The 18,170-nt window shown below is 45.2% G+C and overlaps 1 protein-coding gene across 5 annotated transcripts in view; it reads right to left on the reverse strand.

Moving 5' to 3' along the window:
* The window catches only part of LOC119167801 (beta-hexosaminidase subunit alpha), a 608,225-nt gene that overhangs the window by 139,059 nt on the left and 450,996 nt on the right, over nt 1-18,170 (reverse strand). For all 5 annotated transcript variants that reach the window (XM_075882394.1, XM_075882390.1, XM_075882391.1 and 2 more), the window contains exon 11: nt 10,208-10,379. In XM_075882394.1, coding sequence (XP_075738509.1) covers nt 10,208-10,379 — 172 coding nt within the window. The remainder of the gene's footprint in view (nt 1-10,207; nt 10,380-18,170) is intronic.

Consider the following 18,170-nt stretch of genomic DNA (forward strand, 5'->3'; position numbering starts at 1 on the left):
GCCATAACAAAGCATGAGAAAGGAACGTGGCAAAATCAGCAATACCGTGGTGTACCACAGGGAGCAGTGCTCTCGCCGGTGTTGTTTATCATCTTTTTCAGCTCGATTCGAACACATACAATAATTGTTTATATTTGTATGCACATTAAAACGCTTTTTTTGCGAGAAATAGTGATCTGAAATTACTTCATCCGACATTACAGAATTACCTAAAACTGATGGAGGAACGGCTTGAAAAGATTCAAATGTTTTTAACCGTAAACAAAAACGCACTTCTACCGTTCTCGTCCAAGGATCCTGTGAACAGCTCCCTCATGAATGATACAAAGCTGATTTGCCAGGTGGATTCACTCAAAGACTTAGGCATCAGATACAACAGTTCGTTAAATCAGAAAAGTCACATTGACCGAATTGGGTCCAAGGCAACACGAGCCGTGGGGTGGTTGCGCAAGCTCAGTAATAGAAAAACGGGGTTGCGAATAAATACATTGGTAATGATCTATAAAATGTACATGCGTCCTATCATGGAATTCGTCTGTGCATTATTTTTTGGAATTGCGACCTAAAAAATGAGATCACTAACACTGTTACAAAGCGAAGCTTTACGAATGTGCCTTGAACTGCCCAAATTTTGTTGCTAACATTTTGCTCTTCAAGAACGCTCGTCTACCTTCATTGCTAAGTTGATTCAAAACATTTACTATTGAAACATTTTTAAAACTATACACTTCGCCCTATTGAGAATCATATTATGCTTTTAGCCAAGCTTATTTGTTGAAACAGCATGGTCGCGATTCCACATCCTTCAGATCATATTCGTTAAAGCACTGCCACAACCACTGAACGTCAAAATTAAACATATTTCCTCAACAAGGAAATTTATTTAGACCTTTGAAGAAAATTTGGGAACATTTACCTCTTTAAGGAGAAGCAAATGCCATTGCAATATTTAAATGATTGGCAACAAGATTACTTGGTACACGCGAACATGAGGAACATAACGGCGGCTGATGCATCCGTATCAAATGAATAAGCTAGGGAAAGTATCTTTTCTCGTTTCTTCGACTGGTCTTTTTCGGTTAGGCTTCCAGATTACAAACCAATATTCGGAGCAGAATAATTTGCTATTGTACTGGCACTGCGGAAAATTCCTTCTAGCGAATCAGAAACAGTCGTAATGACAGCTTCTTTTTCAGTATGTGCTGCTGTGTTTTCGGGAGCCAACTTCACACTTGTGCATATGTTTCGACAACTCATACCAACAAACTTACGAAAACTCCAGTTGTTAATGTTACCAGGCCGTCGTGACGTATATGTCAATGAGATAGCGGATGCACTAGCCACAGCATCTTTTATTGGTCTCCTTATCCGGATTTCGCCCGATAGGGCTTACAGGACAGCAATAAAGTTTAGAGATCTTGGTTTGCATAATAAAAGCAACTCCTTCACACTGAACAAATTTCCAGATTTTGAGCATCTAAGATGCTGCTGGAATAGACAGTGGTGTGCTACACGGCATTTAGAAGTTGCTTATATTGAATTGCGTTTTAGAATTCCACAACCAAATAATTATATACGATAACTTCGTCTGAAGGCGTCACTGTTATGTCAGGTTTGCAAAGAAATGGAAACACTACATTATTTCTTTTTATTCTGTCGCCGATATTCTTATCAGCGGAAAAGATACCAGATAACTCCATTTCAAACATTAGGATTAGGAATAAATGTGGCAGTTTTTTATCGTTTGATAGCAGTAAATTAGGTTATAGCCACATCAAGGTCTCCTCTGCGGTATTTCACTACATAACTGAAACAAAGCGATTGACATGTTAGTGTGCTTTTTATCTTATATCGTTCGTTATAGACCCATCACTACCTCTGTCTCAAAAAATCACATCTGGTCGCCTGCATGCTTGCTGATATATATATATATATATATATATATATATATATATATATATATATATATATATAGAGAGAGAGAGAGAGAGAGAGAGAGAGAGATAAGGGAAAGAAGTGTATACCTAAGGGCTCGTTTTTCCGTGTTTTGACAAAATATTGTTGAGATCTAACAGACAGTAATGCCAAGGAATGTACAGGGGAAGTTATGGAAACGAATGGAATGTAAATAAGAAGAAAGAAAAGTGGATGAAAAAATAACCAGCCGTGGGCAGGAAACGACCTACGACCTTCGAATAACACGTTAGATGCTCTAACCACTGAGCTACCACAGCGGCCTTCCCTTATCCACTTTTTTGGGTTTATATGTGAATTTAGAAGTAGGAGTGACAGTCAGCACCATCTATAAGCCAAGCGACGAGTGTGAAAACACACTTTTATGCGCATGTTGGCGTCACGTAGCACGTGAACCTATTATGTGCGGGGAGCTGATTAATAGTCCCTCGTATACAACCTAAACACAACAAGTCTGCCAGTACGAGACCCTCGTTCAAAAAAATAAGGGAAAGAAGTGCATACCTAAGGGCTCGTTTTTCCGTGTTTTAACACAATAATAATGAGATCTAACCGACAGTAATGCCAAGGAATGTACAGGGGAAGTTATTAAAACCAATGGAATGAAGAGAAAAATAACGAGCCGTTAGGCTGGTTATTTTTTCATCCACTTTTCTTTCTTCTTATTTACATTCCATTGGTTTCAATACCTTCCCCTGTACAATCCTTGGCATTACTGTCTGTTAGATCTCAAATATATATATATATATATATATATATATATATATATATATATATATATATATATATATATATATATATATATATATAAGGGAAAGAAGTGTATACCGGGAGCGTTTTTCTGTGTTTTGAATCAATACTGTTACAGAAATGAAGTAAAGGAAGAGGAAGAACACCATCAGCTGAGAGGTGGGCGGGCTTGCCAATCAGCCGTTGTGACTCTTGTCTGTGGCTTTTCCTCTGTAAATACATTTTGTACAGGAGTCACCGACTCCGTAACATATTAGTGGAGGTGCTGGGCCACCATCAGACAACGGAGCTCTGAAGCGGACGTCGCATCGGTTTTCCAGCAATGACCAAGGCTTAGCCCTTCGCATCAACGTCAGGGTCTCCGACGAACACGGCGTCGCAACCATACGTTTTCCCGCCACTTAAGGATCCCTGTACATTCTGCGGGACTGATGGTTTTCACGACAGGACAATATAATGACTACGTAACAATATAATGAGATCTAACAGACAATAATGGCAAGGAATGTACAGGGGAAGTTATTAGGACCAATGCAAAGTAAATAAAAACAAGGAAAAGTTGCTGAAAAAATAAGTTGCCGTGAGCAGAAATTGAACCTACGACCTACTAATAACACGTTTGACGCTCTACCACTAAGCTGGCCTGGCGGCTATTCTCCCAGCAACTTTATTGGGTCTATATGTGATATCAAACGTATGGATGGATGGATGGATGAATGGATGAACGAATGCGTTGGCTTGAATTTAGAGGACATGTCCCGCCTTTTCAAACGCGCTGTGTCGAACATTACCGAACAAAAAAAGCTGCGTCACTTGCCGCGAGGGGCAAACAAAAGTTATTTGCCGGTTTGGTACGCAACCCACCTCATACAGTTGCTGAATTCCGCACCGAAGCCACCTCCATTGAGCGGGAATTGCAGCAGTGCTCCCGTCACTACAATCATGATACGATTAGTGCTCCTGCGGATGTCCTCTCAGCAAACCTGGGCAGCAGCGAAGCATTGAGGGAAATGGTGCGATTCATTGTGAAGGAAGAACTCAAGAAGCTGCTGACTCCACAAGTCGCAACACCAGTTTTGTCTCTCACTACCCTGATCAGAGATGAAGTTCGCCACGCCATTCTACAAGCGAAACCCGAGGCGCAACCGGTTCGACTTGAACAGCAATTGCAGGAAAGCCCCGTAGAGACTTATGCCAATGCTGTGTACCAGCCGCCATGCATACTGCTTCGTTTGCAGCTCTCAGTGGTTACCGACCGGCTTCGCGAGGCTCAAATTATGCAGGTAATTCGAGGCCATGAAAAAGCGACGTATGGCGCACACCCGACAGACGCCACTCTGTTTTCACTGCGGCGAAGCTGGACACCTGTACAGAACGTGCCCGTATCGATGAATGTGTTTTCTCCAAACGCGCCATGCCCCCGAAATGGCGAAAAACCCGTTGAATTCGAAGATTACTTCTCCGGTCGTCCGTTTCCAACTGCTAGTTTCCAGCATCAGCCTACATCACTAGCGCCTGCTCGCTATTGATCACCAAGCCTTCGACGATTTAGTTCACCTTCTCCACCTTCAACTTCAACACACCAACGTTGAAGGAGTTCCCATCAGGAAAACTGAAACCAGCGACCTGTGGAGGCAAGTGCGCTGATGTCCGACCAACTGAAAATCCTCCGTCAAGGTGTCTCAGTGCAGCAACGACGAGCGGAACGCTACAACTAGGTTAAGTAAAGACAACATTTCTTCGAAATTACACGTTACCGTAGACGGGCGTGAATTTTACGTTTCAGTTGACACATGTGCTGAACATTTGGTTGTCAGTTACGCTGCCGAAAGGATTTAAAGAAAGTTCTGACACCTTGGAGTGGACCTCAAATACTGGCTGAGAGTGATCATAGCTGAGGGTCATCTCATTACACCTCTGGGAAGATGTACCGCAATATACGGAATTCAAGGCGCTACTTACGTTGCTGACTTTGCCGTGCTTCGGAATGCTCTAGAGATTTATACTCGGAATGGATTTTCTGCTAGCAAACGGAGCTGCAATTAACCTGCAGAATTCTATTGTCACTTTTTCGACGAAACTGGCCATAGACAAATATGAGCCAGAGTACACTGTATTACGTGTTATAGATTATGGTGTTACCGTGCCACCAAGATGGAGCGTAATAGTCAGTGTAAGAAATAAGCCATTCGTTGATTCTGAAGCTATATCGGATGCAAACATTGAACTCCAGCTCAAGAAAGGAACTTGCGCTGCTCGAGGAATTGCTCATTTACGTGATGGATGTGCCGATGTATTGCTGACAATTTTCGGAAACAAAATTCAGCATGTTGCAAAGGACACTGCTATCGTCTTTCTGCACGGTTCCGAAACATTTCGGACCTATGTTGTTTGGTGTCAGGGCCACCGGCTTAGGAACCTGCGCCCGATGTTGCAGAAAGAGTTGCAATCAGACAAAATTTATCATGAGCCGAGAAGAAAATCATTCAAGACCTCATTAGAGACTTCGCCGGATGTTTCTCTACCTCGTACACGTTTGAACAGCATGTAGAGCGACTACGTTTGATACTTCAGGCTATCCATTCAGCCGGCTTGACGATTAAACCGGACAAAATGCCAGTTTGGATTCGAGAAGCTTCGTTTTCTCTGTCATGTAATCAGCGCTCAAGGTGTTGGCCTGGACAAGGACAAACCTGTCCGTAAGGCTGATTCCCAAGCCAAAAGACAAGAAGGGGGTACTTGATTTCGGGGCTGATGTTATTATTACAGGTGGTTTGTGAAAAATTTCATGAAAATTGCCGAACCCCTGACAAGACTAATGAAAGAAAACGTGCCATTTATTTGGTGCACCGGACAAGACAGTGCTTTCAACGAACTAAAAAAAAACATTTGCAAGCCCCACCTATCCTGGCCCACTTCGACGAAACCGTGGATACGGAAGTTCAAGCAGATGCCAGCAATCTTGGCCTAGGTGCGTTACTGGTGCAATGGCAAAATAGAAAAGAGAAAGTGATAGCATATGCTAGCCGCACCCCCTCAATAGCGGAAAGAAACTACTCTGCAACCGAAAAAGAGTGCTTGGCAATCATATGGGCGGTAAGCGAATTCAGGCCATACCTCTATGGCAGGCCATTCCGTGCCGGCCGCGACCACGACTCACTTTGTTGGCTGGCGAGTTTAAATGACCCATCGGGACGGCTTTCGAGGTGTCTGAGGCTCGAAGAATATGACATTACGATCGTATATAGGCCTGGCGGAAAGCATGATGATGCTGACTGCTTATCACATTCACCAGTCGGTTCTTCTTTTTCAGAAGAAGAGTATTTCCCACTCCTTTGTGTGATAAAAACCTCAGAAATTGTCGAGCATCAACAGGCTGGCATGAAACTGCTCCCAATAATAAAGTATCTCGAATGGCACGACGAAGAAATTCCTCGCGTATTTGAAAGAGGGTTATCGCCATTCTGCCTCTGAGATAATGCACTTTACAAGGGGAATTTCGAACAGAACAAAGAAACGTTCCTACTCGTTGTACCATCAGCCGTGACGCATGAAGTCTTAGAAGCCTGTCATGATGAACCGTCTGCGGGTCACTTGGGCGCGAGTGGAATATTCGCCGAAATTCATCAGAAGTATTACTGACCCAAGTTGCTAGCGTCCGTGAAGCATCACGTCGAGACATGTCGCGAGTGTCAAAGGCGCAAAACACCACCCCTCAAGACGGCTGGCCTTCTCCCGCCTATAGAGCCTCCCAGGACTCCATTTCAACTGGTTGGAATGAACTTTTTCAAACCGTTTCCAATGTCAGCACCAGGTGGACAGTAGTTGCTACTGACTATTCGACAAGATATGCTGAAACCGGCTGCCTTGAGCGAGAACTGGCAACGGAAGTCAGGAAGTTTTTCATTCAGAGTATTGTTATTCGCAATGGAGCCTTACTCCTCGTGATTACCAATGGAGAAGCAGCGTTCACGGCAGATTAGATGCAGACCTTAATGATAATGACTAACACCAGTCATTGGAAGACCACTGCATACGATCCCGAAACCAGCGCGTTGACATAACGCTCGAACCGCACCATCGCTGACATGCTGTCGATGTACGTTGACATTAGGAATAAACTTTGGGACAAAATCTTGCCATACGCAACCTTCGCCTACAATACGGCCGTGCAGGAGACCATCCGCGTCACCCCATTTCAGCTGGTCTACGGTCGCACTGTCAATACGACACTCGATGCCATGTTCCCATTAGATAACGACAATTACGAGTCATCTGAAGTTCACGACTTCCTGCAAAGGGCTGAAGAAGCACGCCAGTTGGCACAACAACGACACCGAATACATCAACAGCAAAAAATGGACGCAAGCTATTACAACCTGTGCTGCAGAAAAGTCTAGTACAACCCAGGCGAGCGAGAGCGGATATAAACACCAATCCGCGCCGCGGCCTATCAGAAAAGCTTGTTTGTCGGTACTTTGGCCCCTATAAGGTTCTCCGACGAATCAGTGGCCTAAACTACAAAGTAATTGCCGATGGACACATCCGTTCAAAGCGGCAAAACAGCGCAGAAGTCGTGCACGTCTTTCGCGTGAAGCCCTATTATGAGAGGCAATAAAAAAGCTCCTTTTTTGTTTGCCTCCCTCCATCGCGCAAAGGGATGATGCGTATGTCGAAGGGAGACTAATGTCACAGAGAGTAATTACACTATTCGATATTATAAAGAATCAGCGTCCACAGTCTTGTGCGCACTCCTGCTTGTGGCCGTTAGACTTATGCCTCTTGTTCACGGGCAAGAGTCAGTGTGTGTTTGAGCTGTGAAGAAGAAGAAGGCGCGTTGGCGGCATAGCAGTTTTTGTTTTGGAGTGCTCTAGCAGACTTTTTCATTTTTCTTGCCCATAATTTTCAGGGAACAAGTTCGTCCATAATAAACTAGTTTTTGGTGTTTTTTCTCTTAGACCCGCTAAAATATAATGAGATCTAACAGACAATAATGCCAAGCAATGGATAGGAGAAAAGTGGGTCAAAATTAACTTCCCATGAGCAGGAATTAAACGAACGATCTCCGAATAACACGTTCAATGCCCTACCACTGGGCTATCACAGCGGCTACTTCCCCAGCCGTTTTATAGGGTTTATATGTGAATTTAAACGTGGACATTTTAGTAAGCGCCACCTGTGGCCATGGCGGCGAGTTCAGGACACTCTGTTTTACGAGCCTGTATGGCTCGTAACGCGTCATTTATATATAACGCGTCATTTATGCGCAGGCAAGAGTACAGGAAAGCCTACACAGACAGGAGGCAAGTAGCTAAAGCGGCTATACGTTTAGTAAAAGACAGAGTGCGGGTGCAGAAACCATCGGTTTCATTCAAAAGTGATATCTCTTTCTCGAAACCAAATAAAGTAATTGAGCAGTGTGGGCCAGCAACCTTCATTCACGCAAACTATGAAACGCGACAAACCTATCCAAGGTGACTGCTCGGCGCCCTGGCGTCAATGGCCATGAGCAACAATCTGCAGGGCGTGAAACGTCGTTCCATAACGATCCCTTGGATGCGACATTTCTCGCTGCAACTTGGCAGCCAGCGTTTGTGGAGGCAAGTGTTCCCGCAGCGCAACCGGTGCCTAGTGCAGACTACGGTTCCGGGTCGCGAACGAGATCAGCCGCCGGACAGTTTTCTGCTTCAGAAACTTTCTCGCGCCCACCCGTGAACCCTGCTGAAGAACCTGTGGTATCGTCACTACCTGTCGTCACATTCAGCCACACCGCTAGAGATGGCGACTGGGCCGATAAGGTTACTAGGTGTGAATGTGTAAATATTTCAATGTTGATACGCTTGTATAACTAGTGTATTGAATATTTGTGCTTGTCTATAGATAATAAACGCAGTGACGAATAGAAAGAAGATCTGAGCAATGTGAGCACTGGCTGACAGCTGATTGCAATAATAAAGCGAAATGGAAAAGAACAGCAACGAAAGGAGAACAAAACATGCGCGCGCAGCCTATGCACGTGACAAAAGACTGCATGTGTAAAAGCTTCAAGTTTTTTTTTCAAATACGTCAGCTCGTGATTCAGTATTGAAATTGACGGTGCACTAACACACAAGCCATCATTTTGCTAATAGCGAAAGCTTTCACTTTTCTCCTATGCGAGATTCAGTGTGCCTGGAAACCATGGTCTTGCGGCAAAATTTTCGGGTGTAACCGCAAGCGGCACAGTGGGCAGACAAATGAGAAAAGGACGCACCATTAAAAAGCTATGGGGCTCACACAGGCGTACGTTGAGACATCACCCCGTTTCTCCACATAAATCTTACTTAATGACAGCGGAATGAAATAGACAACACTAATTATGCAGGGACAAACGGCATGCGGTACTTGGATCTGCACGTACTGGTAAAAGACATATTCACACTCGACGATGACTTATCAATTATGGTCTATCGAGCTTATTTTTGGCGGAAAATTAACGTCTGCGTCGAACTTGTCGGCAATCAATTTTAAGAGATGGGAAGCACCTTATATATATATATATATATATATATATATATGAGAAATCACCACTAGCCTACTTGAACAGTTTTTACTTTGTTCAAAACTTTTAGCGTTGCAGAAAGAATGGCATCGTGGGGAAGCCTGCATGTTTTGGACGCCGAGCCTGAGAAACAAGGTTTGAGGACATTTTGTGGGCACAAGACTTTGATATTGAAGAAGAAATGGTGTTCAAATCTGTGCCAAATTTTACAGTTTTCACATGACTCGAAGAACGACTGAGCAACAGCTTTCTGTATCTGGGGGAAAACTCCCAGCAAACGTGGTTATTATAAAACGTAAAAGAGAAATCTAAAAATTATAGCCCCTTTTACATGACTTTCATACGTAAACGTAAGGCCTTGTCCCCTTTCTCTGAAGCATTTCACTATGTTGATCTTGTAGTTTGCGAAAAAAAATTTTTTCAACAAATTCAAATAATAAACCACGTATCGAAAAATCTTCGTCACCATTCCAATCTGACCCTAGGTCAAAACATTGTCCATGCCACTGAAAAAATTATCGCAAAGACCCGAGGTTACACGAGACCTTATGCGATTACCCGACCCCTGTACGCCCACTTTATCGTTCCAACCAACCAAAGTTTAGGAGAAATAAAACTTAAGCAGTTATAAAAAGACTTCAGTGCTGATACCACAACTGCTGATAATTGCACCTTCATCATTCTCGTCGTGGATACACGCCTTGACACACGTCATCAACTGCGCATGGAGAATAAAATAAATCAACAACATCAATGCTAATGGCCATACACTTCTCCAGTTTTTCCGCACATAAAAAATTTCTACATCATTGGAACCTTTCAAGAATTGCTTTCCACATTCACATCCAATATTTTGATATTCGCACGTCGCTAGTCAAGAATTTTACGTGTATTCCTATTGCTAATCCGTCTTATAACAATAATTTGCGAAAGTGGACTAACCTGAAAAATTGTGAGGGTCGCAGGCATAGTACTTCTTCCAGTCAGAACCATACGATATGTGGTCCAGGTACCAACAAGTTGATAGAAGAGCCTTGTAGCCAGCAGATGTTACCAAGGCTAACTCCTCGTTTTGCGGCGGCTTCCACACGTGTACCACAGTGTCAGGAGCAATCTAACAGCGTAGGTGAGTCAATTTCGATCAGTAAGATTGAAGCTCTGGTGGGTTCTGAGTTAAAAGGCATTCATCGGGCCAAGTACGTGACTTGCGCCGGTAAATGCAGGAAGGGGCATATAACAGAGTGCTAATTGCTGGTACTAGTTTGTTCACTACCCGAGTTCCTTCGATATCAATAAGTGACCTAGAACATATTGTGGAGCGCAATAATAATGCCCTGCAAGAATATGCCACCTCTTAAGTACAGAGCTTAAGACGTAAGCTTCCGGATGCATTTCCTAAGTTGACCACCTGATCTACCAGCACCTCTGAAAGGTAGGCATACAGGGTTTTTCTGTGAGATTCTGTGTCACTCTAAGCCTGTCGCAAATTCATTTTCGTTGGACACGTGATAGGAACGCACAGAATTGTTGACCAAAATAACATAAATTATTAAATGAGAGTTTTGAAGCACAGCGAATTCAAAAGATGCATGTAACATTCATGCCTTCATATACGTTGTCAAAAACTGTATCTCCTCAGTGTGAAAAGACTGTCTTAGGGGCAATAGAACTAGGTGTAATTACACGATCACGTTACGGTTTTTGTGTAGGTAAAGGATTATCGGCAATTACCAATAATGCGTTTAGACAATGAGATACTGTTGTATCTATTCTCGGAAGCCGGGCTCAATAACCTCAACACCGTGCCGCGTCTTGGTAGGTTTCACAGCAATGCAGTTTTTACCACTCCACCAGAAACTACAGATCCCGCAAGCTTTTGTGGCCGACAGTGCATGTCGAAATACCAAGCACTGAGGATGCAAAATTGAAAGACACTTCATGAATTTCTGAGTGTGTTCGGTGAAGTCTGTGACAGACTATAAAATGTCATTTTTATTTTGTGTTTGAATCTTCCAGTGGAATTGACTCTTCTTTCAAATGTGAGTGACCTGCCTCTATTCCCCCTATACAATTTCTCATGCTCGTCTGTTAGTGGCGCTGGCCGTTACGAGACCACGACCGTTCGATCTTAGTATTTGTAGCGAGAAAGGGGCTCTTGTTATAACGAACGCGGCGGCGATACGGCATAGTCCTGCGGATGAGCGTGCACGACGCATGAGTACACGCTCTCCCAGCTTCGAGTCACACTCCCGCCTACCGTGGCGCTTACGCAGCGTATCATGATTGTGGCATGCCATGTTTTACATTACATGCATGTCATGATTATTATGTCACGTAATACTGAATTTGGTACATGTGAAGCTAGCAAAATGGCCACGAGTTCATCATGAGCGTAGCATCTAGTCCTTTTTTTACAAAACAATCATCTCATGTTTACCATGTTTTTATCACTTACATACCTCCGACATCCGATCACACTCCGTAATACCAAATTTGATATGTGCGAAGCTAGCGAAGCGGCCGCGAGCACAATATAAGTGTGGCATGTAGTAATGTTGTTACAAAACAAGCATGTGATGATTTTCATGTTGTAGCATGGCTGAGTCACTCCGACGTCACCAACTATTTTGGTAAAATCACGTGACCAGTTACGTCACCATTCTTGCCTATATCTACTTCGTTTCAACGACAATAAACGTTGTTCATCACCCGACTGTAGGCCCGCGCTCATGGTGGCAGCGGTGCCTAGCTGAAAAGGCCACGCCGCCAGCGATTTTGCCGTCAACAATCTTGCCGCCGCCAAAGCCACTGGACACATCGGGCAACACCTGGCTTGCATGGAAAACTTAGAAGAGTGAGTTCACGCTATTTTCCACTGCTACCCAGTTGACAAAACAAGCGAAAGAAGTGCAAGCAGCCACGTTGCTAGTGATTATCGGCGAAGAGGCAAGGAAGGTGTACAGCACCTTCACGTTCGAGGCTGAAGAGAACAAAAATTACGTAGACGTCTTAATTGCCAAGTTTGAAGAGTTCTACAAGCCAGAAACGAACTTGACCTATCATGAATTTCTATTTGGGTCCAGAAACCAAAGGGAAGGCGAACCTTTCAATGAGTGGCTGACGGAGCTACGAATGTTAGCCACAAACTGTGAATTTGAGGTCACGGAAGACCGGACGCTGCGCAGTCGTATTATTCTGGGTATTCGTGACAAGAACCTGCAGCAGAAACTGATTGCGGAAAACCCTTCATTCAAGAAGACTATCCACATCTGTCGCACGCAACAGCAAGGGAAACAGCAGTTTCATGAAATCAGTGAAGCCGCGGAGACAGTGCAGGACACGGCAGTTAACGCAGTCGCAAAGAAAGGAGATGCCTGCGGCAGATGCGGCTATCGCGCACACCGCGGCGAAAGATGCCCCGCCACCGGTAGAACATGCAATAGGTGCGGATGATTTAACCACTTTGCCCGAGCATGCGAATCGGCAACGCCTTCGCGAACCGTTCCTTGCAAGAAGAAAGAACTACGGGAACTATGCGCAAAAGACGGCAACTTTTTTCTGCAAACATTAGCGGTGAGCACGGTCAACACAAACCACTGGAGCGCGACGGTGGACATTGAAGGCCAACCAATGACTTGCAAATTAGACACGGGGGCTAATTGTTGCGTAATGTCAATGAGAAACGTTGCAAAGCTACCGGATCTACCAGAGCAGGCTTGCCGGGTCGTGCTAACATCATTTTTCGGCCACAAGACAACTGCCAAGCCAAAAGTGCACTTGCGGCTTTCAGCCAATGAGAGGGTGATCCACGAAACATTCTACATTATAGAGCAAAGTTTACCAGTGACTCTGAGTAGTTCAGCAGCCGAACGCCTTGAATTTATCCGCCGGGTACAGCACATTGATGTCGATCAACTTTATCAGCCAGCCCAACCTTTCGCAGATGTCTTCACAGAACTGGGTGAGCTGAAAGACTACGAGTACGAAATAAAACTCAAGCCCGGCGCCGTGGGTGTCGTCGTACCAGCTCGAAGAGTCCCCGTGGCCCTGGAGGACAAGACTAGAGCGGAACTTCAGCGTATGGAGGATCAGAGCGTCGTAACAAAGGTAACTGAGCCTACAGAATGGTCCAGCCATATGATTACCGTTGTTAAAGGAGACCAAGTTCGAATTTGCCTAGATCCAACATCGCTCAATCAAGCCATACTCCGTGAAAACTATCCCATGCCAACGTTAGAGGATGTCGCTCCTAGGCTTGCCGGAGCAACATTCTTTTCTACGCTTGATGCAGCTTCAGGGTTTCGGCAAACTCGGCTTAGCGAGTCGAGCTCCAAACTTTGCACCATGAGCACTCCATATGGTCGCTATCGGTTCCTTCGCATGCCGTTCGGAATAGCTTCGGCCCCAGAAGTATTCCAAGCAGAAATGCACCGCGTTTTGGAAGGATTGTACTTTGTGGCGGTTGTGATGGATGACGTATTAGTATGGGGCAGAGCTAAAGAAGAGCACGACTGCAATTTAAAACTTGTGTTATCCTGGTGTCGACAGCACAACCTCTGACTTAACCCTAAGAAGAGTGCGTTTCTGCAGCCGGAGGTCCGGTATCTGGGACACATACTCACTACAGAAGGTCTACGCCTTGATCCGGAGAGGGTACAAGACTTACTTGGAATACCGGAACCGACGAACAAGAAAGAACTGCAGGTAATTCTTGGTATGATGAATTTCGTGCACCGATTCATTCCCTACATATCACAAGTAACCGCTCCGCTTCGAACACTATTGCGTAAAGACATTGCATGAGTTTCGACTGAGGTGCAGCAAAAGAGTTTTGAGACCTTGCGTCGATCCTTGACGAAAGCACCCGTTTTGGCTTTCTTCAACCCTAAAAAGCCTTTCATTCTCTCGGTTGACGCATGCCAATTAGGAGTCGGCGCAGTTCTCATGCAAGACGGCCGCCCCATCGCTTTTTCGTCCCGGTCACTCACAGAGGCGAAACAAAACTACGCAAATATTGAGAAGGAAATGTTGGCGATAGTGCATGGTTGCACGAAGTTCCATGACTATGTTCTTAGTCAGGCAGAAGTGATTGTAGAGACCGACCACAGGCCTTTAGTACCAATACTTAACAAGCCGCTGCATCAGTGTCCCCTTCGCTTGTAACGCATGAGGCTGACCTTGCAGCGCTATCCAATAAAGCTGGTTTATAAGCCAGGCAAAGATCTTTTTCTTGCTGATGCTTTGTCGCATTTTCCGAGGACAGTGAGCGGAGCCGATAAGATGAAGGCGTGGGCACGAAGCGTCATGTTCTGGCCCTGCCTGGCAAGCGACATAGAGCAATTTTGCCGAAACTCCAAAATGTGCCAAAAGCATCAGCCCCGAAACGCAAAGATGCCGCTTTTGAGCCATGAGGTTCCAAACTTGCCATGGGAAGCTGTAGGAATGGACCTATTCTTTTGCGGGGGCCCACAGTTTGCTATTATTGTCAATTTCTATTCCTTCTTTTTTGAAATAAGGGAATTTCGCCATACCACTGCTAATCAGCTGAGTTCTTGGTGCACAGAACTTTTTTCGGTTCATGGATTACCGCTTAAACTATGCAGTGACAATGGGCCGCCATTTAACAGCACAGAATTTAAAGACCTTTTATATGTGCTCGGCATTACCCACGTAACGGCAAGCTCATATTATCCGCGCTCAAATGGTACGACAGAGAGGACCTTGCAAGAAACAAAAAAGCTATTAAAGAAGTGCTCTCTTAGAACGCCTGATTTCCACATGGCACTGCTTGAATGGCGTAATACACCGCGAGATTCTGTTTTGAAATCCCCTGTGCAGAGACTGATGAGAAGGCAGACGAGGACCCTGCTGCCCGTACCCACAAGCCACCTGTTGCCGGAAACTGTGCCCGACCAAGCCGTCCATAACCGTCTCCACGAAATCCGCCAAAGCAGAGGATCTACTACAATCGCCGATCCAGGCACCTACCACCTCTATCACCTGGCCAGAGGGTGACTACGTACGATACCCATGAAAAGACCTTGACACCAGCAGTCGTTCTAAGGCCAGCTGAGACGCCGCGCTCCGTGGTGGTGAGGACGGAAGAGGGCCAGGAAATTAGACGCACACGCGAGCATCTGCGAGACGCACCTACACATCCCGAAGAAAGACCTCGTGACGGGTTCGAACTACTAGACGACGCCCAGCCCGCTCAAGAGCTGCGGAGAAGCACAAGGCCACGCCGGGAGCCCTGCCGCTACCCACAACCAGAAAGACCAGTGTAATTATTTGATTCCCTAAGAAAAGGGAGATGTAGCATGGCTGAGTCACTCCGACGTCACCAACCATTTCGGTAAAATCACGTAACCTGTTACGTCACCATTCTTGCCTATGTCTTCTTCGTTTCAACGACAATAAACGTTGTTCATCGCCCGACTGCAGGCCCGCTGACACATTAGTGTCTGTCGCTTGTTTTCGCCAAGCAGTCATCATACCATTCGAGCTTTGTATCGTGTCATGTGAACGAAACCACCGCAAGAGCAGCAAGACCAGTAGATGGAAATTGTGACATTCATGACATACATTTTATGATTTTATTCTTATGACTAGTCACATATGCTCGCCATACAGTCAGGTTGTGTGATACCAAGTTTGCTGTTGTTACCAATATCGAAACGGCCAGGACAGCTGAAAGTCGTAGATAGATAGATAGATAGATAGATAGATAGATACGCTCAATGTCACCGAAGTTCACAAAGAAATGCTTAGCAATTAGTATTGTCATAATATAGCTTTGTATAAGCGTACATTGTTTAGTGCTGGTGTCATGACAAGTGGTATAAAATGCTCGATGAGATCTGATAAAACAAAGAAAAGCTAGAGGACCCTAAAACATCGCATATACGAGTTGAACGTGATTGCGATATCCTGTTGCTAGTGCAAACGCTTAGTGCATGAAATCTTTTCGAACTTGCTCTGCACCCACTGCGGGGACTTGAGGGAATAGATGCAGTAGCCTGTGCGCCTTTCGTATTGAGTACCTTTTCTGACCACCTTTTGAGTTCGTGGCTTTAAACACAAACTCATTATAACACATGTCTCAGTTTTGCCACAGGGCAAAGCAATGAATGTGATAACACCTTCCAATGCAATGCTGAGAACATCAAGCAGATTGACACCTGCAGCTGCTGTTGACGCGTATATAAGCATATACGCGTCAACGACGCGTATATGCCATATATGACGATTGTTTTCCACCACAGGATGATCACGTGGATAAATTGCCTGCCCATCTGCGGGGCAAAACACGCGTGGGAGATGAGCGAGCATCGGCTCATTGCGACGAGCTGGTCGCCGAGAGCGCTCATTTCGCCATCTCGCTGTCACTGCTGAAAACACGTTATTTCACCCAAGACCAGCGTCACCAGCGCTCAATGGAGATATAAATAGCTCTCTTTTTGAACGTAGAAGGAGGTACTCCTTCGTGGCTAACTCAGTGGCTAATTCCGCGTGCTTAGGAGCGAAAGTTCAGACGTTTGATTCCGCGCGCTGAAGTCTTTTAGATTCGACGCAGCCCTTCGACTCATTTTTGTAACGCCGTACGTACGTGCATCCGTACGAGTGCGCCGTAATGCGCTGTCCTCACCAAAGGCGTTGGAACGATGTGAAGTAGGTCGCGCCGCAGCTGCGTGTTGACGTCACGCTCCCCTCACAGTGGGCGCTGACGTCACCCTCTTTCGCTTGCCATGCGCTCGCCGCCACACCAGGAGCTCTCGCCTCGTCCATTCACCCGCAACATCTTTCGCTAGCCGACTCGCTTCACTGCCACGACTGCAGCTTGCTACACCGCGGACTCGTCGGCTCATGTGGAAACTAATCACGATGATATGGGGAACGTGCATCGATCTGTTCTTTGCGAACTTCGACGTCGAATGCCTGCAGGAATCCCCCAGCGTGCACTTCCCGACCCCAAGGCCGCTGTAGTCAAGCAAGATGCGCGTCAGCTCCGGTCCAGCGCCCGTGTCCACCCTGAAGAAAGGACAAGACCTACGCCAGCCACCAAATTGAAACCTACGCGCTCACCACAGCACCCGTGTTTGCGCCGTTCAACCCGTGAAGCCACCCGTGCGCAACGCTAATGTTTCGCATTTCTTCAGGGCTCTCTTTGGGAGGATGGTGTGAAATTTGTACTTTATTTTTGTGCTTACGCATATATATATATATATATATATATATATATATATATATATATAAGAGAAAATGGTGTATACCTAAGGGCGCGTTTTTCCGTGTTTTGACAAAATAATAATGAGATCTAACAGACAATAATGCCAAGAAATGTATAGGAGAATTTATTAGAACCAATGAAATGTAATAAGAAGAAAGAAAGGTGGGTGAAGAAATAACTTGCCCTGAGCAGGAACCGAACCTACGACCTTCGAATAACGCGTTAGATGCTCTAGCCACTGAGCTATCACGGCGACTATCCCTTCAGCCACTTTATTACGTTTATATGTGAATTTAAATGTGGGAGTGTCCTGCTTACGGAAAGTTATTTCTTCACCCACCTTTCTTTCTTCTCATTTACATTGGTTCTAATAAGTTCCCCTATACATTCCTTGGCATTATTATCTGTTAGATCTCATTATATATATATATATATATGTGACGTATGAAGCGATGATTGGTAGAAGCCGAGAAGGAAGAAGTGACAGCAGAATAAACATGAGGTATGAGCCAGGCCACGTCTCCCATTCATCGTAGCGTCACACGAGTCGACAGGATGGAGACCTGCCTGCCCCTTCATCAGTCGTTCAGCATCGACGCAGTTCTACGCAAGACACCCTGACCACACATGGACAACCGTGCAAGCACCTAGCATTACGCATCGACCAGCATCATGTCA

Source organism: Rhipicephalus microplus, unplaced genomic scaffold (assembly GCF_043290135.1).
Source record: "Rhipicephalus microplus isolate Deutch F79 unplaced genomic scaffold, USDA_Rmic scaffold_12, whole genome shotgun sequence".
In the NCBI taxonomy this organism is placed as follows: domain Eukaryota; kingdom Metazoa; phylum Arthropoda; class Arachnida; order Ixodida; family Ixodidae; genus Rhipicephalus; species Rhipicephalus microplus.